Source organism: Cyprinodon tularosa, unplaced genomic scaffold (genome assembly GCF_016077235.1).
Source record: "Cyprinodon tularosa strain WSP-4 unplaced genomic scaffold, ASM1607723v1 ctg825, whole genome shotgun sequence".
In the NCBI taxonomy this organism is placed as follows: Eukaryota; Metazoa; Chordata; class Actinopteri; order Cyprinodontiformes; family Cyprinodontidae; genus Cyprinodon; species Cyprinodon tularosa.
The window spans coordinates 123,134-148,438 of record NW_024039591.1 but is presented as its reverse complement, the minus strand read 5'-3'; the positions used below and the strand labels follow the sequence as shown (position 1 = coordinate 148,438).

General features: G+C 35.6%; 2 protein-coding genes across 4 annotated transcripts; both read left to right on the top strand.

Annotated features, from left to right (window-relative positions):
* The first annotated feature begins 388 nt into the window (after positions 1–388).
* Positions 389–9,697, top strand: LOC119774704 (microtubule-associated protein RP/EB family member 3-like). 3 transcript variants are annotated; one of them, XM_038272365.1, is made up of 9 exons: positions 389–516; positions 4,737–4,803; positions 5,268–5,392; positions 5,477–5,622; positions 5,711–5,870; positions 5,973–6,014; positions 7,012–7,148; positions 7,305–7,451; positions 8,265–9,697. In XM_038272365.1, the coding sequence occupies exons 3-9, from the start codon at positions 5,272–5,274 to the stop codon at positions 8,328–8,330; spliced, it is 819 nt and encodes a 272-aa protein (XP_038128293.1). In that variant the 5' UTR covers positions 389–516; positions 4,737–4,803; positions 5,268–5,271; the 3' UTR covers positions 8,331–9,697. The 3 variants fall into 3 exon arrangements, with proteins under 3 accessions (XP_038128293.1, XP_038128292.1, XP_038128294.1); XM_038272364.1 differs by having other exon boundaries at positions 5,265–5,392; XM_038272366.1 differs by lacking the exon at positions 5,973–6,014 and having other exon boundaries at positions 5,265–5,392.
* A 1,719-nt stretch (positions 9,698–11,416) lies between these two features.
* On the top strand, positions 11,417–25,305 carry tmem214 (transmembrane protein 214). The gene is made up of 17 exons (XM_038272363.1): positions 11,417–11,670; positions 15,938–16,131; positions 16,361–16,511; positions 16,616–16,750; positions 16,918–17,000; positions 17,117–17,222; positions 18,872–18,953; positions 19,161–19,262; positions 20,177–20,318; positions 21,205–21,296; positions 21,389–21,437; positions 21,562–21,669; positions 21,750–21,867; positions 21,953–22,049; positions 22,199–22,367; positions 22,442–22,593; positions 24,301–25,305. Exons 1-17 carry the CDS (start codon positions 11,544–11,546, stop codon positions 24,428–24,430), a joined length of 2,037 nt encoding a protein of 678 aa, XP_038128291.1. The 5' UTR covers positions 11,417–11,543; the 3' UTR covers positions 24,431–25,305.

Below are 25,305 nucleotides of genomic sequence, written 5' to 3'. Positions count from 1 at the left end.
CTACAGTGAATTCCCAACTCCTTTAGCAATATATATGTATATATATATATATATATATATATATATATATATATATATATATATATATATATATATATATATATATATATTGCCGTGGGGAGTGTATAAATACCTGCCTTTTGCACATATTACAAATGAAAAATATTGCCTATGATTGTTAAAATATAAATTTTTCCAGTGATTAAACAGGCCCCTTTTATCAGATACAGGGGCTAAAGTAGGGCTACTCATGATGATATGAAATTACCCAATAGTTAAGATACTACTTTGGTTTGAATGAATGAAAATTTCAAATTTGCTACCCTAACTTTAATTCTGTCGAAACCCATCTTTTTCCAACAATCCAGCTTCCTCCCCTCCGCTGCACCAAGTGCTTCCTGTGTGGCGCATGCGCAGTTCCAGCGGCTTAGCTGGAGAACAGTCGGATAGCAACGGGAAGACCAGGCATCAACAGAAACAACGACACAGTGGTCAAAGGGGACGGCTTTCGCCTTGGTGAGTAACATATGTTCACCTTTACTCGGAGTCCAAACCCTGCGAGACTCAAGTTGACGTTTTTGGTTGCAAATTTGATTAATTTCATAGACAAACACTCGTCCCGTCCCACAGGAGACGGACATTCTTTCATTGGAGTGATGCGTGTTTCTGTTATGGAAAAGGCCTCCAGAGGAGGATGTGCTTTAAGGAGAAAAACACCGTTTTCAGTGTCAGCCGTGCCGACTAGCCGTCCTTTGATGTTGAAACTAAACTGACCCGAAGCTTATAAAAATGGTCTAATCGCATTTATCGCTTCAATTCGCTCTTTCGCTCCCGTTACCGTTGTCGTTAGTCAGGAGCTAGCTTGCCTGTCAGTGCATTTAACGGATATAGCTTCACGCGCAGTGAAGTTACTTTCAAGTTGGATATTTGACAGAGATTCGCTCCAGCTAAACATCTTCTTGGCTCCGTTCTTTCTAAACATCTTCTTGGCTTCATTTAAAGCTTTTCCTTGTTCTGATAAACCTGTTCTTCGCTCCGGGTACGCTGCAAGAAGAGAAAGCCAGTTCTAAGTGCACCTGTATTACAGACTTTACAGTAAAAAAGCAGCAATACAAAAGCATATGCAGCGACTTCATGTTAAAATAAGTCTAATTTTCTAAGCTGGGAAGCTATCTAGCTAAAATATTAATATTTATGTCATATATAATAATTAAACATATGTAGGGATTTGAAATTATAAAAAAAGGTATTCATTATAGAGCTGGTGGCGTATGATTTCACACTTTTTTTCTCACGTTTTTTAGGCAATTGATCACATGACCTATTGGGGGTAAAATGTAAATAATTTAATATAAAGTTTTATCGAAAATATTTAGGGATTTGTAATCCATAAATAAAAGGCTTAACCTTTAATTATGTGTACTATGAGCCCATACTGACTTTGAGTCAATTGATCACAGGATCTAGAAGCCATTGAGCTAAAATACTAATATTTTCATGCACAAATTAATCATAATAGTTTAGGATTTGAAATGTAAAAATAAAATGCTGAGCTTGTGAAGCTAGTTGAGTAGCCTACAATGATCCAACACGGATTTTGAGTTACTTGATCACATGACCTGGACGCTATTGAGCTAAAATTCTAATATTTTACTAAGAATTATTTTAAATATTGATTAAGTGATTTTTTTCATATATAGTTTTTCAGGAAGCTTAATTTCCCTGGGTGAGGGGTCAGACAATGAGCATTTTATTATGACAAATCGATCAATACTGTCCAGTCTGGCATATTTGGCCCCACCCTAGTGCCAGACCTGGGATTGGGGTTCATATGCAACCTGATTGGGACGCCATGAGGGACAGGTTCAGAGAGGAATGAGCAGCGGTGGAGGCGACCCAATCCATGGTCACTTAAAATGACTTTCCCACCTCTCTGGTGGGGAAGAAGCCTGAGCTTGTGCTTGAGGTGGAGCGATACTGGCTAACCTGCTTCCACGCATAGAACAATCAGTTCGTTTTAGTTCATTTTTATATGAAAATATTACAATTTTAGCTCAATTGCCTATCTGTCATGTGATTGATTGACTCAAAATCAGTGTAGGATCATAGTTCTTCACTGGCTTCAAGAGTTAAAGCTCTTATTTCTTACATTTCAAATCCCTAAATATTTGTAATTAATTTTTATATGAAACTATTTGCATTTTAACCCAATAGCTTCAAGTTCATGTGATCAATTGACTCAAATTCAGTGTTGGATCGTGGTACACCACTGGGTTTATGAGATACACCTTTTATTTTTGAGTTGGAAATCTCTGTAGCTGTTTTTTTATGCTGAGTTTTTACTGTAATGTCTGTAATAAGGGTGCAATGAAGCACTGTAGAGGTTTTCTCAGATAGGGTACCTGACAAGAGGTTTAACCAGAGGGGATGGTTTTTGAATGTCTGTTGTACATCCAACTTAGAACTAACCTCACTGCGGTACAGCCTCATCTGTTAAGAGCCCGACTGAAGCCGTTTAACCGACCAGAACCAGGTTCAGGATCCTGTCAGAAGCAGTCAACTCTCCCATGTGTATCAGTGACCCTCTTTTGAATATGTGAAAGCAGATTTATTAGGCTGCTAACACGGATAAACTCTAAACACTAATCAAACATTAGTCCTATCAACAATGATAAAATGATTCAAATTGATATGAAATACTTGATGAAAAATTGCATGATTTATTAAATGATCTTAAGTCGTTTCTAAGCCCCATTTACTGTTTTACCAATCTACAAAATTTAACATTCTTAAATCTATATAAACGCTTTTTACTATTTGACTCATTTTAATTTGTAACAGCTTTTTTCGCCTTGGTGTTTAATATTAATTAAGTTTAATTGGGCATTTTTGTTAGTGGTTAGTTTTTACTCTCAGTAGTTTATCCTTGTTTCCTCAGGATTTAAACACGAAAAAAAACAATGTTTTTGACTGAAAGCTTTAGTAATTTGTGAATTAATGTCCCGCCAAGATGTTCAGTGAAAACTTGGTTAAACATGCAGCTCTGCAACTAGATCCTTTTTATGTTGCTTTCCTGGCCCTTTGGAAAACTGGTTAAACTGCTGCCTGTGAGGATCTTTAATCAGGAAGTGGTTGTTCAGCATCACATCATGCATTGTAATGATGTAGGAGCACATCAGATCAAAGGAAACATTTCAGTAACTCACTCTTTCAGTGTGATGCTTCATGTTGTGGATACCATTCCTGGTGGTTTGGGCTAAACTGTGGTAGAACATGTTAAATGCTCAGGCTAAAGGGATTAACTGAGGCAGAGATTAGGCGCCTATGAGCAAACTAGTTTATCTCTAAGGGACAAGGAAAGGAGAGGAAACACATCAGTCCTTGGACATTAGATATGTTAATTCAATCTATGTGGCTAGAAGTTATCCAAGTTGTATAATTTAGGACTAAAATGATTAAATTAACTTTGATCATCCATCAGGTAATCATTAACTGGAGCATGAAGACTGAAATGTGCGATTTCCTGAAAGAAAACCCCGCCTTGCATCTGATCTTTCAGGATCCCAAATGAAAAGCACTAAATTGCTTTGAGAAAAATAATTACTTTTGCAATTATTTTTTAAATGGACAAACATTGCATTTGCAACAGCAGGTGAAAAACCAGTTTGAGAAGCCCTTATTTAAATATGGAAATTTCAGGTACCTGTATTTTATTTTGAGGATGGCTGTAAAAGTTAGTTAGAAATACTAACTTCCAAGCCTTTAAATGACAGATAATAATTGTAATGATATAAAAAGAAAACACACATATATATATATATATATATATATATATATATATATATATATATATATATATATATAATATTAAATATTATTTGTAATTTACCTTAACTATAAGTAGGCTACCTCAACAAGTTGAATTAGACATTTTGGAAATCCTCATGAAATCTATACAGCTTGACTTTGTGGGCCAAATCTGACATTGGGATGGAATTAAGATTTGTATACTAAAGTGTCATGAAATACATAATGGTATCATAAAAGTTTATCTTAAAAATGTTGCAAAAAATAATTTTCTGAGGCAATAAAATAAGAATAAAAAATGTGCAAAATGAACTAAATCAAATAATTCAAGGAACAGAGGTAAAGTTGGTTTAATTTAAGATAACTCTAAAAAAAAGTGTATGTATTTGATGACCTCCTTTATATAAATTCATATTTGTTTGGATATAACATTTATTAGTTGTAATAGAGTTGTTTCTATGGACAACTCTTTGTGAAAGTTTGTATCAGATCATCTTATATAACAGAGTTGCAGTTTTGGATAAAACTTAACTGAAATAAAGGTTCATCAGAGAGGAAACATGTTTTTAGATCAGTACAAGCTATTTTCTTTGTAAGTTTCCAGTTTTAAACTTATAATGGTTGTAATACTTGACTACCACCACTTGGTCACAGTAATGTAGTGAACTGTAAACCAGTCATCATAAAAAACATGACTAAATTAGTAAATTAATTACTTAATTATTACCAATAAATTAGTTCCCAGTTTTTTCGATTAATGATGATTAAACCGATAGTTTCAGCCCTGTGAGATAGATGTGTGGTCCCTTCAGTAATTCGTAAGCCTCATGAATATGAAACAGTATTTTAACCTTAATCTTACATTCATGCTGAGCTGTGAATATAAGAAGCTGTAAAAATGTACAAATCATTTTGTTTTTCATCTTCAGATCTTTTCTCTGAGGTGGTTAAACCCAGTTTGGTTCTGAATCATTAAACACCAACATAAAGGCACAGGTGAGTAAATACTCTATTGAATAACAGAAATAGCTGAATACTAAAACAGGATCCTTTTTAATCGTCATAATAACAGAGAACAGATGTTTTGATTACATCTGTACTGTATACTTCAGGATTATGGAGCATCTAGATAATAATGACATGAATATGATGAATTATATTTATTGTCCTTTTAAATAAAGGGAATTTGATCCTTCAAGGAAGAAATTATTTTTTTAGCTGATATACTCTTTAGAATTTGTTTAAAATCCAATCGATGACTATAATCGATGACTATATTAATAATTAGCTTTTTATAGAAGTAATGTTTGAAGGATACCTATAAAGGAAGCCTGTTTATTCCACTTTGTTTTACTATACATATTAAATTAAATTGTCTTATATCGTTTTACCTAACTCCCAACTTAGATAATTTAATTACTGTTTATATATGTATATCTGTCTAAATGTATGTAAAGCAGGAGGATGGCGGTAAATGTCTACTCCACTTCTATGAATGCTGATAACCTGAGTCGCCATGACATGCTGGCATGGGTCAACGACTCTCTACAGCTCACCTACACAAAGATTGAGCAGCTCTGTTCAGGTAGTAACTTTTTATTTTAGCATCATTATAGATTCAGAATTGATGTTTAGACTGCCAGTAATTTAAGGGCTGCTTTTGTTACAGGTGCTGCCTACTGCCAATTCATGGACATGCTGTTTCCTGGGTGCATATTGTTGAAAAAAGTCAAGTTTAACGCCAAACTGGAACACGAATACATTCACAACTTTAAGGTTTTACAGGCTGCGTTCAAGAGAATGAATGTGGACAAGGTGAGAAAGATAAATCCCTGGTTACAATCGCAACGTTATGTTTGAAATATAAAAAGCCTACATCCTACATCGTCCTTGTCGTTCTTAGATCATCCCTGTGGAGAGGCTGGTGAAGGGGAAGTTCCAGGACAACTTTGAGTTCCTTCAGTGGTTTAAGAGATTTTTTGACGCCAACTACGATGGGAAAGAGTACGACCCTCTACTGATGAGACAGGGTCAGGAAGGAACGCCACCTCTGCCAAACCCAGGTTTGAAAACGAGTGTCTTTATGCGTGTGTGTGTCTGAGACGTTAACACTTCATTGCTTTATTTAATAACCTCATATAACCCCCTCCCCACCTGTAACCCAGGAGAACCATTTCATCCTAAACCTAAACGCCCCCCTCGCTCAGGTAATGCCACCCTGCATGTCTTTGCTGGGATGTAAAGGACCTTTTTTGGATTGCCGATCAGTTAATTCTGGTTTGATGTGCTCAGTCTTGGTGTGAATTGGTGTGTTTCTTTTTACACAGAAAGTTTAATACTTTTTTTAATTATTGTACTGTGAGATTGCCAAATAAAGAGACAATGAACAAAACATCATCTGATTGTTTGGGTTTCAAGCTTGATTTATGCCTTCAGAGTTTACAAGTATGGAAAAGTTCGTACAACTAATAATGTACTAATAATGTCCAAAATATCACAATTTATTTGTAAGATATACAAATAAATTGGGATTTTATTAAGGTGGAAAAAGAAACAATCAATGAAAATATGGGTACATTTTCTACACGTATTTCAAACAATAATATTGTTAATAATGATGTTGTGTTTTGCTAAAATCATGAAATCCTAAATTTTAAACAACTCCATATATAGAAAATATCAAACCTTCTTCCAGAAAGCACCGCACTGTTGTCATAACACTGGTTTTTGCTTAGATATGGTGTGTTTACTAATCAGAAAAAAGAACAGATTTTTGAGCTTGTGACTAAAAACCCAAAAGCTGGTGATGGTTAACAGTACATAAAACAAATTCTGCATTTTAAACACGGTGGCAGGATAGTTTGCCTTCAAATGTTGAGACTCTTGTGAATTCCTGCTTTCCAATCAGCTTTTTTTCCCCTCGTTAAAATAAGCAGATTATGGTAAGTGAGGGTAGATTCCATCTCTTTGAAGGGTTTTGGTTTCCTTTAAGATTGATTTTCAAAGTAGAGTTAATCAAAATTTTAAAGTTCAGCTTTTCTGTTTATTAAGCAGACATCAGAAGTAGTTGATGGAGTTGAATGTGGTACGGGTCTTATTGTAGACATACAGCAGATTTGTTTACTCCATGTCTTCCACAATGACATGCCAATTATTTTAAATGTGTTAGAAACATAAAAAGAAGTTTGTGCTTCTGTGTCGCAGGTCCGATGAGGACGTCTCCCACTGCCCCGAAGACCGTCCCTGTTCCACAGAGACAGATCAACCCACCAGCAACTCGCAGGAACAACCCGGTTACCCGCAACGGAGGAGACGCAGAGCTCCTAGAACTCAACCAGCAGGTACCGCTTCTCTGACCAGTCCACTCTGGTTTCCTTAGATGTCTCCGATTAAAGCTGTATGCAGCAGTATCTATGATCATCTTTGACTTTGTCACATGTGGTGTCGTGGTGGATCTGTCCTCACATTCCATTTCTCCGATTTTTACCTGGTTTTAGATCATGGATATGAAACTGACTATAGAAGGGCTGGAGAAGGAGAGGGACTTCTACTTCGGCAAACTAAGAGACATTGAGCTCATCTGTCAAGAAAATGAAAACAACCCAGTTCTGGGGAAAATCATTGACATACTGTACGCTACAGAGGTCAGTTAATTGCATCTTTAAAACACACCGCACATATGAAACACCATGCCTGTAGTATTATTTCATAGTCTACCTGGCTTATAAATCTGTTGAAAATGTTAGATATTAGATGTTAGATATGTTTTTTTAACCTTTAATAAGATCACGATTCAGGTTAAAAAAAAATGCTAGTTGACGGGTAATTAGAGAAATATGTTTGATTTAAAAGAAAAACTTAGCTGTTTGGATGTTGAATACTATATAGAGGCTTGAAATATGTCTGAGTTTCTTTCAATGTGAAAGTAATGGAGTACTTTATGTTGGTTTGTCTGATTAAAATAAGTAAAATACTGTACAGCTTGTGGTCATAACATCTGTGAAAAATGCTTCAAAAGAGCACAGTAACTGGATGGTAACAAGCTCTAGTTTCTGTGTCATAAGTTGTAATAAGTCTTGTAAAACTTAAGTTGGCTGCATAAATTTCCTTGCTGTCTCGCTTTATGTGGGATATATTTATTACAGTATTTTGTAGATTGCCTTTTATCATTAGTTTGCAGACGCATTTCTTCACCAATGTGATAAAAGTAGCCGTTTGAAATATCAGGAAATCCCAAAGGGTCCTAGTTGGTAAGAAACGGGTAATTTTAGATCTTTATGGTCTTTATGCTGTATAAATAAACATAGTTGGACCTTAGAAAAATGAAGGGCAATACAAAAAGATTCAAATAAGTACAGTAAGCTAAAGTTAAAGGAAGATTATTTGGTATTGGTATTAAACGGAAGATTTAGCAATAGTGGTACACGCATAAAAACTGACCCGAGTTGTTTCCACAGGAAGGATTTGCACCTCCCGAAGAAGATGACATTGATGAAGGAGCACGAGATCAGGAGGAGTTTTGAATTCTTCCTCTTTTTCACCTCCATCTCTCACCTCTCATACTTTAATCAGACCATTGAGTCTTTTTAATTTTTTTGCCTGGTTTTACCTTCCTAAGTTAACTTAAACATTTTTCGACTTCTTCCATCTCATTCACGGCTTCACGTGTCCACGACGACTTTCTTGGACAGGCTAGGACTTTGACTGGCAGAGAACACTAACTTAGGTGTGTCTGGATAAGGGCCCGGCAGCCTGGCTTGGCTTGACTGACTAATTCTAACCCGTTTTAGAGGGGGCAGTTGGACTGCACTGTGAGTTCAGTCTGTCACTTGTTCAGAGATAACAGCGATGGGATTTTAAAACTGCAGCACTGGAGCCAGCAGTGCTTTAAATCTGTCTGTGAGGAGAAAAGAAGCCTCACACCAAGATGTTTTACATAAAACACTAGAAATGTTTTACAAGCATTTTGATTGTCTTTTTGTTGTTTTTTTTCAAGTTGAGATTATAAATGATCTTTTGCCTTTTAGGAGTAAGGCCTGCAAAATGGAAATATTTTGATTATATGCTAAACAGTGAATGATTAGCTCAACAGACATATCACAGACTGAACAGTACGTATGTACGCACTTAAAGCAGCTCTTCGCCCTGAGGAAAAAACATTACTGATGTTTTCAGTTTCATCAAGTTGCTCATCAAACTGTTCTGACTGCTTGTTAGGTGACAGCATGGTGTATTTATGTTTCTATTTATTTATTGATAATATGCTCTGTACAGTTTCTGGAAAAAAGAAAAATATGGTTTGGATTTGGAGAGATTGACAGTCTTGCACTATATGTAGCAAAACAAACTGGCTGAAATGATCCAAAATGCCAACAAGCAGTGATTGGCTGCTGCTCCCAGGAGGATACAGGAAGATGCAATTTTATATTTTTTAGATTTATTTTAAAGACATGTGGTTTTTTTTAATGCATTGAATCCTTCAGTGCCCAAGTCGTGGACGTCTTTTAATTTCTCAAACAACCATCAGGCTGTAAAATATAAATTTACAAACACTGCAGACCAACACTACTAAATACTAATGTTTATTTAGTTAAACATTTTAGCTGCTACCATTATTCCTCTGTTGCCGCTTTCAGGTTTTCATATGTTGTGAAGCGTTAAAACACCGCCATGGCTGCCAAGAAAAAAAGGCTTGGTTTGTTGTGATTAATACCCAGGATGAGCGTGACTGACATTAGTGGGAGCAGTCAGAGAGTAGGAAACATCCAACACTCTCTTGCTGTTTTTTGTTGTTGTTTTTTTTTCCGACCATGGTAGCCATATGATCAACTTGCATCATTTGGAGTTACTGCTGGAATGAAATAAAGCTTTGAGGATCAAGAAACTGAAAGATGTTTGCTGCGTGTCGTGATGTGGGTCTGTTTTGTTTATCTGATTCTCTGATGAATGACATCCGTGTCAAAATTGTAGATATACGGTTTTTAATGTACTTATATGCTTAATAAGCTGCAAGAAATGCAATTCTGCAGATTAACTACAATAAACAAAGACGTCGAGTAGATGCCTTCAAAATTCTGTAAATGAAAGAAATCTAGGATTTCTTTGAGCCTATAACTGAGTCATCAGAGAGAATCTGCAGCCAACTTCACCATCTGTTCAACAGACAGCAGCTAGACAAACAGATGAAGGTTAACAGGACCTGGCACATGTCAGTGAGGGTAATAGTGTACATATGGAGATGATGCAACACATTAAAAAGCCACAGAATGTTGGTACCTTTTCAAAAAGATGTAATAGTCAAATGTGTTGCAGATAATTATGCAGTAATTTACAATTATTTAATTATTGGTACCGTATGAACTTATAAAGTAGACCTGGTATTTCTATCCACTTACCCATTACTATAAGAAATTTCAATATTAAAATATCACAATAGAAATATTGTATAAATAGTTTATATACGGTAAGCAAAAAAAAAATGAAATTTTTATATGCAAACTGATCTTTTTTCCCAAAATAAATAAAATATGAGTATAGAATAGGTTAAGGGACTCCATATTATATTTCTTTTTTGTGCTGTGATTAACAAACCCGTAATTTACATCGAGTTATCTTACAATTGTGAAGCTGTTGATTTAGAATTAAAAGAGCTAGTTAAGATTAGCTATTTATTTCAAATTCTCTGAAGCTTTTCTAGAATGATTTCAACCATATTGTATTTTCTAATAGAGAAGTACTCTCATAATTGCAATTCCCCAAAAAAAAAGAAAAAAAAAACAATCCAATGGACTTGGTTTCCAAGTTTAAAGATGTTCCGCTTCCCATCCTGGAAGCTCAATTCAAAATGTCAGAAATAGCGTCTGTTTTGTTGAAGCTTTAGAGAGTGGACCAAAAACAGCCTTGTTTTGGCTTAGAAAACATGCAAACTGAACTGGACGAGCGGGTCTGCTTCTTTGGAATGGGGGTCGTTGGTTAGCCTGTAATACCCGATATCTGTCTATGTCTCTGAAAGGGGGAATTGTTGGCCTGTCTGAACAGGCCAAACTTGGAAACGTCTTCAAACCTGGAAACAAGGTCCAGTGGATTATTTTTTTTTTTTTTTTTTTTTTACTTTTTTGGAATTACTATGACGTGGATGACTGAGAATCTTCACCAGTATAATTGCAATGTTCATATTCTTAAATTAGAAAACCTTATTAAATAATTTCTATTAAGCTATTTAATGTTTTTTAGCTGTTTAACAGTAATAATTTAATCTCAAATGATTCTCTTTTTGACCACTGGCAGAAATAAGGTTACATAATATTTATGTTTAAATATATAATATTAAACATAAATTGGGAGAAAGTTGGGTTGCCTTCCTATCTAAGCCTGTTTGTAGTTGCCATGACCCGGATGACTGTGAATTTACACAGGATGATGCTGTTTCTACAAACCATTTTCTTTAAAAAAAACTTTTCTTTTTTTTTTACTTCTCAGAAACTAAAAATTTACTGAATTAAAGTTTGATGTTGATGTTTTGCTGTTTTTTATTTTTTTTTATTTTATTTTCCCATCCCTTGCTTCATTGAGTGTAACCATGGGTTCAGAGGCAGAGCTCTGACGTCAGGCCAACAAAGAGACGTGGCAGAGCCGCTGACTTAGCGGCCCGTCAGAGATTCACACGGGTCGGCAGCAACAAGAAGAGAGGAAAGAAGTGTCTATACCCCCGAACTAATAACTGGTCCATCGAAATCATGGCCTCTAATAATGGCTCAGTCGGCAAATGGGAGATGGTGAAGAAAGGGAAGAAAAGTAATCAAGGAGGAGGAAAGTCTAACGGGGGAAGGAAAGCCCTGGGGGAGTCCAACCAACCGTCCAGACGTAAGTGAACGAGGCCTGGTCCTGATAGCTAGTTCCCGTTTCTTACCTTACTTCTTATAATAAATAACACGTTGAGGTTTGCCTCTGTAGCTGTTAAAATTTTATTCTAAATACAGATATCCACAGAGCTAACAGCTGGAGTTGCAAACGTAGCAGGTCTCACAGCTGTCAACTGATTTGACAAGCTAGCTGTACAAGCTAGGCTTCATTTAGCGTTTCCCCTCTTTAATGGTGTTGTTTTTTTTACCCTCTCATTTTCAAACATATATTATCTAAACACATCAACAGACGCAGCGTTCACGAAATAAACTTATTCTGTCTGCGTTGAGCTTCTCGTATGAAGCTAATGGATAGCTTTAGCCGTTAGCCTTCCAGCAGCTTTTCGTACAGTGCAACAGAAAAGTCTAAAAAATATAGAGGAGCTCTAGTTTTTAATATAATTAGCTTTAAAGGTAATCACGAGGCAGGGGTTTCTTTTCTTTTTCTGGCAAAATAATTCTGGCTGATTATTAGAAAAGTATAATCCCTGATTTCCTGTTAACTAGTTAAAATGCTAATGCTAAAACTAATGCTGAGCTTCTAATTATTTAAAACTACAGTTTTTCAAACGTAGCTCATTTTGGAACCTTATTTATAATATCCACGTTTTTAACTTTAAGTTTCTGTTTCTTTTTGTTTCCTCTTTTGGGATTAAAATCTGGTTTTATTCATCACATTTCTAACTTAAATGACATGATAGACTTTTTTCTGTTTTTTATTTTTTATTATTAAGCAGCATTATTTTTGTGTAAATAGTCTGATATAACGGATAACTCTTGTTGAATAGCACGTACATACATATATATCCACACACACACACACACACACACACACACACACACACACACACACACACACACACACACACACACACACACACACACACACACACACACACACAATCAGTGGTGTCTTAAGTAACAAAAGTATGTACAAAAGTACACACATTTGTAACTTAAGTAGAAGTATAGATACTGCAGTTATCAACTTGACCTTTTTACTCAAGTAAAAGTGAAAAAGTATGTGCTCCAAAAACTACTTAAAGTATAAAGTAACCTTTAAAAAAACATCCAGATGCCACTATATGAATTGAAAGCTCAATTTTTTTGACTATTTCGAAAAATTCTTTGTTATAGGGCCAAGGATGAGGGAGGTCTTGTTGGTCTCTGTGTCCGACCTTTCAGACATTTCGACATCTTTTTCTGAATTCGACATTGTAGCATGGCATAGACAATTCACGTTTGCAGTTTGAACACCTGCTTACTTCTGATGATTTCCTTTAGCAAACCAATAAGTGTTTGCGTTATATGACTCATCCAATTACACTAGTTTTCACTAGATGTGGATGGAGCCAATGATCTGCATTGGATGGCTCACATGACATGAAATATTTATAAACATTAAACCGAAGCCAAGAGTAACGAGTAACGTTTGTTTTAAAAATGTAAGGAATAGAAAGTATAGATACTTGTGTAAAAATGTAATGAGTAGAAGTCAGAAGTAGGAGGAAAAACAAGTATTGGAGTATGCTACAGGAAGTATAAATACCTAAAAAGTGTACATAAGTACAGTAACAAAGTGTTTGTACTTTGTTACTTGACACTTCTGTATATATACCGTATACATTTTAAGCCACTCTAAAGCCAATGCTGTAATTTTCCTTAAATAAATTGATCTGAGGATCAAACTATACTGAAGTACTTTCTTGTGGTATGATATATTGACTGAAAACATTAGTTTTGCAAGATATGACCTTCCCCTAATGCTGTGGAAATTTAGAAATAACTGTCCTGATTGCAAATACCGTAGCTAGTTTTTCTCAACAGTCTTTCTTCATTTTTATCATCATGACATTCCAGCCATTTTCACTGCTTGTTATTGTTAACATCTTATTCACTGACATGTTTCTCTGCTGTAGGCTCAAAGGATATAAAAGCTCAACACATTTTGCAGAATTTTGCGCTTGAGCTTGAAATTTTGTCAAATAAACATTTTTGAATGATTCAAAATGTACAAAACACTATTATTGAATATCTAGCTGGTAAATAGTCGATGCTTTAGAAGATAAATACATGCTATTTAACAACTACATATCCTGTTGTACTTCTTTTTATTTTTTGAGTTCAAAGGTATTTAAGTTTGAAAGTCTTTAGCTGGATTACTGGTTTGACTGGGAGTACAGAGCTATGTTGAAGTCCCAGTATTTTCTGTATTTGAAAGTTATTGGAAAGTGAGCCAGGTGTTCTCAGCCATTCCTTGAAAGCATGTGAATCTCCATTTGCTATCCATTAATGTGTTGTTTGACATGTTGATGAATGTTTTTTTTAATTGCAAATAGTGTAGATTTTTTATAAATTTGTAAATTTTATCACCTTAATGGAGGAAAGAACAGAAAAATATCGGCTTACAAAAATCTGCTGCACATATCGGGGATCGGTTAGACTATCAGCTTTGGCCTTAAAAACACTGTATCAGTTGATCTCTGCTTATTATTATGGGTCATTTTCCAATGTTAACTTAGTATGTTAACCTAATTTAGGGGGGGGGGGTAATCTTGACCTTGTGATCTGTTTATGTTCTGTTTTTATCAATGAGTCACCCCATCCAAAGTCCAGATGTTCAGTAAACAAAACCAGCCTACTGTAACGGGGAGACTCTGTTAAGGTTTTGCCATTAAGGTAATATTTTTGTTAAGTAATTAGTCCTGAATCTAGACTAAACAACAGCAAAGTTTCTCTGCAGTTTTGTGTTTTTACAAAGTGATCAGCTAACTCTGATAAAGGCTTTCAGCTTTTGGTCATGAGACTCTTTGTGATGGGTTGTGATTTTTATTTATTTTTTCTTCTGTTCTATATTTAAAATAATCGGTCATTAAGTTGAACTAAAAGATTTAAATTTTGTTGCTGAAAAAAAAGACTTTGTTCCTAACAAGTCTACTCAGTCCTGAATGACTTCTAAAACATTTTGAGATCACAACATCTTTGATAATATTTAGGTTTGTTGTTTCACAGAGTTTCTCTCATAAAGATTATTTTGCACCCTGTTTACCTCATTATTCCTGATACTTTAAAAGGTTTTATCCACATAGTTTTTGTTTGTTTGTTTGTTTGTTGTTGTCTTTTTTTTGGCATATGCTTCTACTGCAGATAGATTTGAATCTGAAACCATCCACAATTGAATCTCTTAAAAAAGAAAACCTTCCTACAGTAGGTGTGTTATGAAACAGTTTGGTGTTAAATAATAGACACCCTCAAAAGCTTTTTTTAGACCTTTATAGAAAGCTAAGTGAAGTTTTCTTACAACAGACTTAAAAGCCACAAACTATTTACATTTAAGCCTAGTTTTTTAATGGCTTATGTTCTGAGATATGAAGAGATTTATTTATTTGTCAGTTTTGTTTTGAAAGCCTGAAGCTGTCATACCCATTTAGGCTGATTTTGCAGTATTAGTGTAGGTACTGTAATATGAAGAAAATTAAAACCAGCATTTAAAAATGTTTTTTCCTGCAGTGAGTGGTTGTAAATAGATTTGGAGGAGAAGCAATGTTATAGCACATGTGAGAAGTTGCTGTTAAATAGGGTTTTTATTTGTTTTTAAACAAAAAAGAAATTTTGGATTTGCATTTTAAGCTCTTAGAAATACTTTTTTTATTGGGTATCAGAAATCTAAGCAATGCTTGCTGTAAACAGAAGTGTCTGTGTTTTCTCAACTTGATTCAGACCCTTTATTGTTATCTGATTTCTAAAAGACTCTTTTTTTCTAAATTTAAGTATGTTCAAGATAATCAGGGGATAAAAACAGATAAAACAGAACAACATCCCTTTGATGCTTTCTTCCTCACGTTTAATTCAACTTTTTGTCAATTTGGCCAGATCTCCAAAAGGCAGTTGGATTGCAGTCATTTTTAACGATGCGCAAAGAGCTTCCAAAATGACAAGAACTGCTTATAAAGGGAGGAAAATGACTCAGGGTCTATCTCTCTCTGTTGCAACAGACTGTTTTTTGTAGGTTTTGCTATGAAAGTTTCATAAATTTTCTTCAGAATGCCAAAACCATATTATGTAAGCCATGAAACTAGGGCAGATGGGAGGAATAAAGAAAGGGGCTGGGGGGGAAAAAATATAATCAGTGATTCGATTTTCACTACAATGGGGCAATATTCATGAAGAAGAGATTCTCAGAGAGCTGCCACAGTTATATAAACTACTGCTGCCTTGTTCCTCCTCAGCGCCCTTGAAGATGTCTGAGACGCTGTTCGATGGTTTTGAGAAGGTGGGAAAGAAGCAGAACAAGGAGCAGGTTCCTCCACCAGCCGAGCCTCAGAGCAAGAAGTCTTCATCAAATAAACCATCTAAGAAATCTCAGTCTAGCAATACAGCCACATCTACAACTTACAAAACTCTGGAGGAAGCATTCAAAGCCGTAAGTAAACATTTTTTTATCAAGAATTTTTGGTGTTTTTGGTGAAACTCATAATTTAACACACTGATTAAACACATTTGATGAACTAAAAAAGGATTTCCACATTCCCTTGAAAACATGCAGAAACAAAGCTGCTTTGAAAATGTTTTCACCGCAAAGCATCACTTGATAAACTTGTTTTTCAATGGGCGTCTTGTTTCTGAGAATACATGCTTGAATTTTATTTTAGCTGGATATTGGGGACCTGAAGCAGCAGTTGGCTCACAGTCAGTCCCTGTTCCCAGAAAACCCATCAGTCTGGGTTAAAGACCTGGCAGGATACCTGAACCTCAAACTGACCGCCCCAGACAACGGGCCAACACTTAGCAGCTATTCTCACGGTCAGCAGAATCCATCCTCCTGCTTTCTCTATGCTCTGTATGATTGTTAATATTTCCCTGTATTTATAACAGATTTATTATCTCTCATTTCCCTTTTACCCCAGACTATCCATATTGCCTTATAGGAAAAGAGCTGAGGGCCGTTATCAAAGGCCTCATTGGACGTTGCAGCAATGTTCTGCCTGATTTCTTTGACTACTGTGTTTACACAATGCTCAGGGAGCTGGACAGACAGCCAGGTACACCTAAAGGCTCATTATCCTTCTCTTATGACCTTTTACAGCCCAGGTGAATTTTATAGAAGTGATAGCTAAATGGAAAGAAAGCTGTCATTAAAGATTGAGGCAAATAGAGAACAGCACATTTTAAAGTACCCAGAATATAATCTTTTTTGTTTTGTGTCCAGGGGCTTTTCTTCATGGATACAGAGTTTGTATTCAGGCAGTGCTACAGGACAAACCTAAGATAGCCACCCAGAACTTATCAGAGGTTAGTATCACCTTCAGTCCAGCAGGTCTACTGCTCTTATGTGTTATACAGTAGTGCTTGTTTTTTGTAACGATCTTGAAATAACGTGTCTCCTCCTTTTCTTTCTGTCTCTCCAGTATCTGGAGTTATTGCGATCTGTTCAGAATCGACCAGTGAAATGTCTGACAATCATGTGGGCTTTGGGTCAAGCTGGGTTCTATGATCTCAGTCAGGGCTTAAGAGGTAAGAATCTATCAGCTTAGCGGGGAGAAACAATGTTTTATATGAAGTCACCAATATTTATTATTCCTTAAAAAAATATTCATACCCCAGGGATCTTATTTTATATTACCGGGGATGCATCAATCCCCTTTTGTTCTTCCAATCTAATTCCGATACTTGAATATGGATATATGCAGATCCTGATACCACAGCTGTGTTTACTGTAACTTTATTGTCATTTCTATTCATTTTTAAGAGGCCATTATAAGGGGGAGTATGATGTATATGAGCGTATAATTCAAAAGCTAGCTTTGTTTCCACTCATTCTCTATGGGAAGTGACCTTAATTAAAGCTGTGAAACATTCTGGTAAAATAATCATGTTTTATAACAAACTGAACATAAAAAGCACTAAATGTAACAGCTAGTGGTATCATGTGGGGGCTAGCTTATCAGTTATAAGTAGACAACTAAGGACAAAAAGAGGTTACCTGGTGTCACTATGAGCCCAAAGAGTTTTCCAGATTTTTCCAAAATTAACAATAAATTTAATAAATTGATTTATTGTACTTTTTAAATCATAAATAGATGCCTATAAAGAGGTAAACCTGTTTTGCTGTTCAATAAATTTTTTACCTAATTTCAATTTCTTATAGAAATAGAGAAGTAGATCTGCCACTATGGATCAAGTCATTTTTTACGCCTGACCTTCAATATGGGAACTGATATAGATATTGGTATCAAAATTGCTAACAAATGAAGAAAAAATGTTGATATTTTTTTGTCAGTAAAACTAGAAAATCAGCTGTCAGTAAATTTGTTATCCTTAACAGAAATCTGTAGCAACCAATTTTCCTTTGACACGACAGCTGTCAATAATGTAAGAAGTTGGCCAGTATTTACATAAAACTATAATAATCTGTTCTTAGTTTGCTATAAACTTTTAAGTTGAAGCCTCAAAAAGGTGAAAAAAAGACTCTGCTCCAAAAATAGCAAAGTGAAACTCTTAGCTGTTCCAAATGCAAAATGCTCTGTGTTGCATAAATCAAATACTGCGCATCACCCTGAACAGAACTATTTCCACTTTCAAACACGGTGGGGGCAGCATCATGCTGCGGGGAGTGGGACTCTAAAGATGGGTAGAAATGCTGCTGCTGTAATAGTTTTTACACCTTGTTAATTCGTGGGTTAAACACCTACTGCTACACATTGTAATTCAGTTAGCTGGTAAACTATGGAGAAGTAATTTTAGTGCACTGGATAAGAACAGATTGGGAAATGTTTGATTTATGGGCCCCGTTTCTCAATAAAATATAGTTGCAGAAGTTTTGGGTCAGGGTTCACTGGAGTAAACAGCCTCACTAGAGCATCATTCCAACACTGGGTTATATTTATTGAGACAGGCTCTCCGTCTGCAGATTGCAGCCTCAGAAACATTCTTGCAATTTTAGACGGAATAATGGCCTTGATCTTAAAAATAAAAACATTAGAAGGGAGATTTTCTTCTTCTGAATGAAAGGACACTTTGCAAAAACACACATGGGTCATCATGGTCTCTGCGTTTTATCTTTATCCTAAAAAAATAACATGGTTTAAAAAAGGTTTTCTTTGTTTAGTAAGTTGGTGCTAAAATGTTGAAGCATGTTTGTTTTTTTCTGTTTTGCGCTGCAGTGTGGCTGGGTATTATGCTTCCTGTGCTGGGGATAAAGTCATTGTCAGCATACGCCATCGCCTATCTGGAGAGGCTTCTGCTGTAAGTTTGTCAGATAAAATCTTTTAGAATTGATTTAACCATAAACAGATTTATTGTCAATCTCATCATTTTTAGATTTTACAAGTTTTACATGTTTTACTACTTATAGCAAATTCAAAATGAAAAAATGCATTTTAAAAGTATTTACATGTAACTTCTATATTTGGATTGTTGGTTTTTAAACATTTAATTTTCCTCTTTTTTTAGACTTCATACAAACCTAACCAAAGGATTTGGCATCCTGGGTCCTAAAGAGTTTTTCCCTTTGCTTGATTTTGCTTTCATGCCCAAGAACGCCCTGTCACCCAGGTAACACAAACTAATGCTAACCCTTTAAACCGATCCTTAAAACCTCTTTCACAGCATTTTTGCTCAACCTAACTACAGCCTACAGCAGATATCAGCCTCCTTTTCATAAAACAACACATAAGTCATAATCAATTTTTATGGGTCCAATGTGCAATTCTAATCATTGTTCTGTTTCAATCAGCTTTCAGAAAATTATCACAATAAACAGAATAATGGCTTGAAAATATGAATGTGAGTAATTAATCTGCATAATGTGTCACTGAAATAAATACATTTTTAATTATATTCTACTCCATGAAATATATTTTACATATTTGACAGTGAAGACTTTAACGGGTTATGTGTGTATATCAACTATTAGATTTGGTTCAGGACCCCTTAGAAGTGATGCTCGTTTGCATATCGTCTGTTTTTATTTTGTTCTTCCTAAATCAGCTTTAAGTCTATTACAATATTTAACTTTCCTTTTGGATTAATAAAGTATTTTTGAATTGAATATGGGAATTCAGAGTGGAAAAAGAGCCTTCCTCTGATAAGGTTGATTTACTTTTCTCCAGAGCGCCACATCAAGCTGGCTTCCTTTAGATATCTGATGCTCAAAGATAACCCTGTGTCGTTTTATGTTTTTCTTTCCATTACATCTGCTGTGAAAAATGGCTACATTTACTATTTACAGTCATGTAGAAGTGGTTTTCTTGCATTGTCCTCATACATTAGAAAAAATATACAGCAATACCATATGAAAAAAACATATGAATTAAACCTATCTAAATGTTTGGTTCGTTTTATATATTTGTAATGTTCTTAAGTGGCTTAAATGCCTGTCCAAATTAGTCATTAAGAAGTTAGAGTAGTTTTTCTTTCTGTCAAAACAAAGATAATAAATAGAAAATAAACAGTCGGTTTTCGTACAGTTTACAGGAGCAACTGAGGTGTTTGTATCCTCGACTTAAAGTCCTGGCATTTGGAGCCAAACCAGAGAGCACGCTGCACACGTACCTGCCGTCTTTCCTGTCTAGGGCTACGCCTCACTGTCCAGACGACATGAAGAGAGAGGTAAGGAACCACAACTGTGCTGCTAAAACGGTAGCCCATATAAAGAACAATTTAAAAAATAATAATAATATAATTTGGAATTTTTTTCATGATTGGTTTGAAGGCAAAGTAGAGGCTTAATTTATTTTATTTTGGCTGTAATTTTATTGTTCCAAAAGATGAAATTTTTGATCTTTGACTGGTCTGGATTTTTCCGAGAACATGTAGTTTATTTACTAATTCACACCATAATTAATTTGTGCCTTTAGTATTTATTATATTCAGAGAGAAAAAAAGAGTTTGACATTATGCGGTTTTGTAAGCAACCTTGCATATTAAGGATGGAGCTATTAGTTAATCTGGTAATTAGTCATTTTATTCCCCCAGATAATATAAAGGAAATGCCTATAGTGAATTTCCTAAAAACATTTAGAACTTCATTTAATGCACCTTTTAAATGAATTGTACCTAATAAAAACATGTAGGAGAAAATATGCATTATTATTACATTGGATTAATTTGTTGACAGTTTATCAATTAACCAATTAATGATCAGACTGAAAAATGTGCTTAACTGCAGATAAAATAATTTTTCCCACCAAATTTGAACCATTTGAAGATCAACCTTTGCCACTTGGGGAGTTGTGCTTAGAGCTTGTTTAAAAGTGAAGAACTTGAATGGCAAATGTTTATATTTTCTTACTTGATTAGTTAATTTGTTAACTAACAAGAGTTTCAATGAGCAATTGATAAATAGCAATCCAAGTCATTAATGTACTGTGTATATATCAATTATTTTTCAATTTAATTTACAATCTTCCTGAATGCTAACTGGTTTAGCTGGATTTGTGAAGGTAAACTGTTCAGTTAATTGACTAATAAACTCCTGTGTTCTTGTTTCTTGCAGCTGCTCAGCAGTATGACAGAGTGTTTGTGTGTGGATGTTCAGAGTCTTGGAGTGTGGAGACAGCTCTACACAAAGCATTTACCCCAGTCTAGGTAAATATGAAACCTCTCATAGACAAGCTAAAGCTGATTCTGTACATTTGTTGTGGTTTGTTCTAATTCTAACTTTCCTTTGTCACTTGAAGTCTGCTGTTAAACCATTTATTAAAGTCGTGGAACACTCTGCCACCAAAGGTAATTTTCTGTTTCAAAACATGATGGTTCATAAACTGAACCTTCCTGAAAAATATTTATCAGATCAATAAACAGTTTGTTCTTTTACATGCTAATTATTCTTCGCTCCACTTTTGATGCATAGTTGCGGAAGAACCTTGAAGAAACAATCCAGTCTTTTAGAGTGACCAATGAAGAAATGAGAGACGCAAACGAATCTCAAGACCTTCAAGACTGCAATAGCCTGTGTCAGGTGAGATAAAAAAAAAAAACCTTAGTTATAGAAAAGTTGTTTGTGTGACGGATGGAAATAAGATGCTGTTTTGTTTCCAGAATCTCCAGGTGAAGATGCGTGGCCACGGGTTCCCCTGGTCCAAACTGCTCTTGGTTCTGCTGGTGTTTGCTGCAGGCTTCATTGCCCATGACATCAGGTCTCACGGTTCAGTCGCAGGTGTGAATCAGCAGAGCTTCTCGTTTTTATTTCAATCTGCACACTTCCCAAGAGGCTTGTTGCTGTAGCTGCAGTTGTGTTTCAGATTCCACCACGGCCAAGTATCTGCGCAGCTCGGGAGTCACAGCCGTGTCTCAGCAGGCCTGGGGCAAAATAACCATCTACACAAAGCAGGGCTTCAGGTACGACCTCATGCTCATCATGTGCTGCATTCTTTTTCTCAAATTTGGCCCTTTTAGTTAGTCTGTGACCTAGATACGGTTAACCTCGAATACTAAAATAACTGGCAGCTTTTATAACAGCCATGTAATTTATTTATTTTCTGTTGCAGCTGGTTGGAGAAAAACACTCCTTATTATTACTCTGAGTGTGTGCGGGTGTTGGGGCCAATCATGGAACAAGGTGTGGAGAAAAGCAAAGTCGCAGCTGGCGTCATTTCTGAAAACACCTCACGGTTTATCCTCTGGGTCAGAGAAACAACACCACTGGTCATCGAATGGGTAAAATGATATCTACGTTGAACTTTGGTTTGATATTTGTAGCGGAGACTGTTGCTGAAACTGTGTTTTTTCAGGTGAACACCAACACTCCAGACAGCGTGTTCCATGCCTTGGCGTATTTAAAAGAACTCCTCATCTCCATCCATCAGAACTACGTTCTCCCAGCTCTGACCTACATATATCATCTTTTACAACGAGCGTGGACCAACCTGCAGGACTCCTGCAAGTCAGTACCTAAAAATGCAGCTTTTTAAAACACTACTGGGTTTTCTTAAGAACTAAAATTTTGTTCTAAAATTAGTTTTATAGTCATAAGGTAGACAATAACACTGTGAAAATGTATCTACTGTTGCAACCATCTAGCACTTGTAACTTTGCTTTTAGATTTTTATTTACACCCAAAACTGCCTAGTATAAGTTAAAGGGGAACACAGTTTTTTTTACATTAGCCCCTTGATTTTACATTATTACATCATGTTCTACTCACACATATTAGTTTTGTTTCATTTAGAGCTGTTTCGAAGATATTCCGTTAGGTTATATCTAAGTAACGTCTTTCTATGAGCAACGACTTGAAGGCACAAACTAAACTGTTCATAATTTTTCATTTATGGTACCCTAGCATTCATAAAATGTAGGTGAATCACTGTCTCCCAGACATCCACGGTTATTTATTTTTATATATATATTTTTTAAACAAAGCGGAGTGTGTATGACGTCATCCGTACGCCGGCTCCATTCATTCATCCTGTCCACTGAACTGCTGCTAGTTTTACTCACATGCCTGGAAGATGTCTAGTGCTACTACCACAGATGATCTCGCTCGCCAAATGGACTTGAGCGATTCAGATCAGCTAGCGGAATGAATATAAGGGGTAGAGCGTAGCCGCCTGTGGCCCTGGCTGCCTGTCACAACTCCATTCCGGCGCGCGGATGACGTCATACACTCTCCACTTTTTTTTTTTTTTTAAATATACATATAAAAAATATAATGACGGATCTCTGGGGGACAGTGATTCGCCTACATGTTATGAATAAATTATTAACAGTTTAGTTTGTGCCTTCAACTCGTTGCTCATAGGAAGACGTTACTTGGATATAACAAAACCGAATATCTTCAGAACAGCTCCAAATGACACAAAACTCATATGGGTGAGTAGAACATGATGTAATAACGAAAAATCAAGGGCCCAATGTAAAAAAAAAAACAAAAAAAACGCTGTTCCCCTTTAAGCAAATGCTTCATATTCAACACAATTATAACAATAAATGTCAATCAAAACATAAAAAACTGACTGCAGTTTGAAAATATGTTTTGGAATAATGAAGATTTTAATTATCCGGTAATTTCTTATTGAGATGCACAAATCTTTGATCTTTATTGATGACAGTGAAAAAATTAAGATTTAGATCAAATAATAATCAGAAAGCAGAAGAAAAATGAAAATATATTTTATTGTCCTATATTAAGGAAATTCAGATGTAGAAGTGGCAAAGTAAATGGAAGAATTTAGGTTCACTCATTACCAACAAAACTATAAAAATGGAATTCAAAATGAGAATGGACTGTGCCATAAAAGAATTGCTTACCGAGATGAAATTAACTTTGTAGCATATTTATCTAGCTGGAAATCCAGAGTGAAATAGAGATGGCAACAATTTAGAGCTAAAGTACAGAAGAAGAGACTTGTTCCTTCTTCGTGAATGTAGTAGTTTTTGTACAATGAACTATTTCTCCTTGAATATCCTTAAATAAACTACAAGTAATTAAAGCAGAGCGAGATCAACAGTAATAAATTATGGGGGGATATTTCCTGTTTGTTTTTTTATAAGGCTTTTTGCAGATCTGATTATCAATTCTCATTTCTATGTATTAAATGTAGCTTCATTGCTCGTCTTTTATTTGTATTAACCCTTATTTTGTTCCCTGTAGTGGAGAGGTGTCTGTGTCGTGTCTACAGGGACACGCCCTTTACTTCACAAACTCAACATGGCAGCTGCTGCAGCACACAACATCAGCCATCAAGACATGGGCTCAGGAGCTGCTGACGCGAGCTGGATAACCCGACAGAATTGGACTAATTTACTCATGCAATATAAATACTGAGTGTGTGCGGGTAGATGCAGTACACACACACAAACACACTCTGGCCCAACTTGAAGCTGCATCTCAGCGCATGGGGCTCCTCTGAAGCCATGATCGTCCCCTTCAGAAGGACAACCAACTCCTTCAGAAAGACTTCTGTCCTGTTTTCTTAATAAATTTTATGAGCCGGTCTGCTGTTGTATACATGTTTCTACCAATCTCTTTGTCACTGCTGGATGTGGAGTTGTAGTTTTTCTCTCCCTTTTTTCTACTGCAAGTTCCAGGAGTTTCTTTACCCGTTTAGGATCAAATGTAATTTATATATATATACATAAAAAAATCCAGATTTGTAGACTTGTATGCATTTTTATTTAAACATGTTCTAAGGAAACCTGGTAAAGGGTCATAAAAATAACCCTTTAATCGGTTAAAATCAGGAAGACTTTATATCTGCTCTGTCATGCTTTCATCAATGGAAATGTGAACTGTTTTCACACTTGCAGGATTATTTATTTCACCTGTGGAAATATGGATATTTATCAGAAAACACCTACATTTGTCCAAAACTATTTTTATTCTTTCATTTCCCTCTTTTTTTTTTTTTTTTTATCAGTCCTGTCTATACTTCAGTTCCTCAGCTTCTAGTCAAAGCGAAGTCCTGAGTAACTGAAGTCTTGGCTCATGAGCGATTCTGTGCCGACATCTAGTTTTACTCTGAAACATGAGGATAAAAGGCAACATTTCAATGTTTTTTCAGTAAAGGTCCTTTGTACAGCAGATTGGATGACTTTGGCAGCAACCAGTGTCTTAATTTGTGATGAAAATCATTTGTAATAAAGACTTCAAACTGAA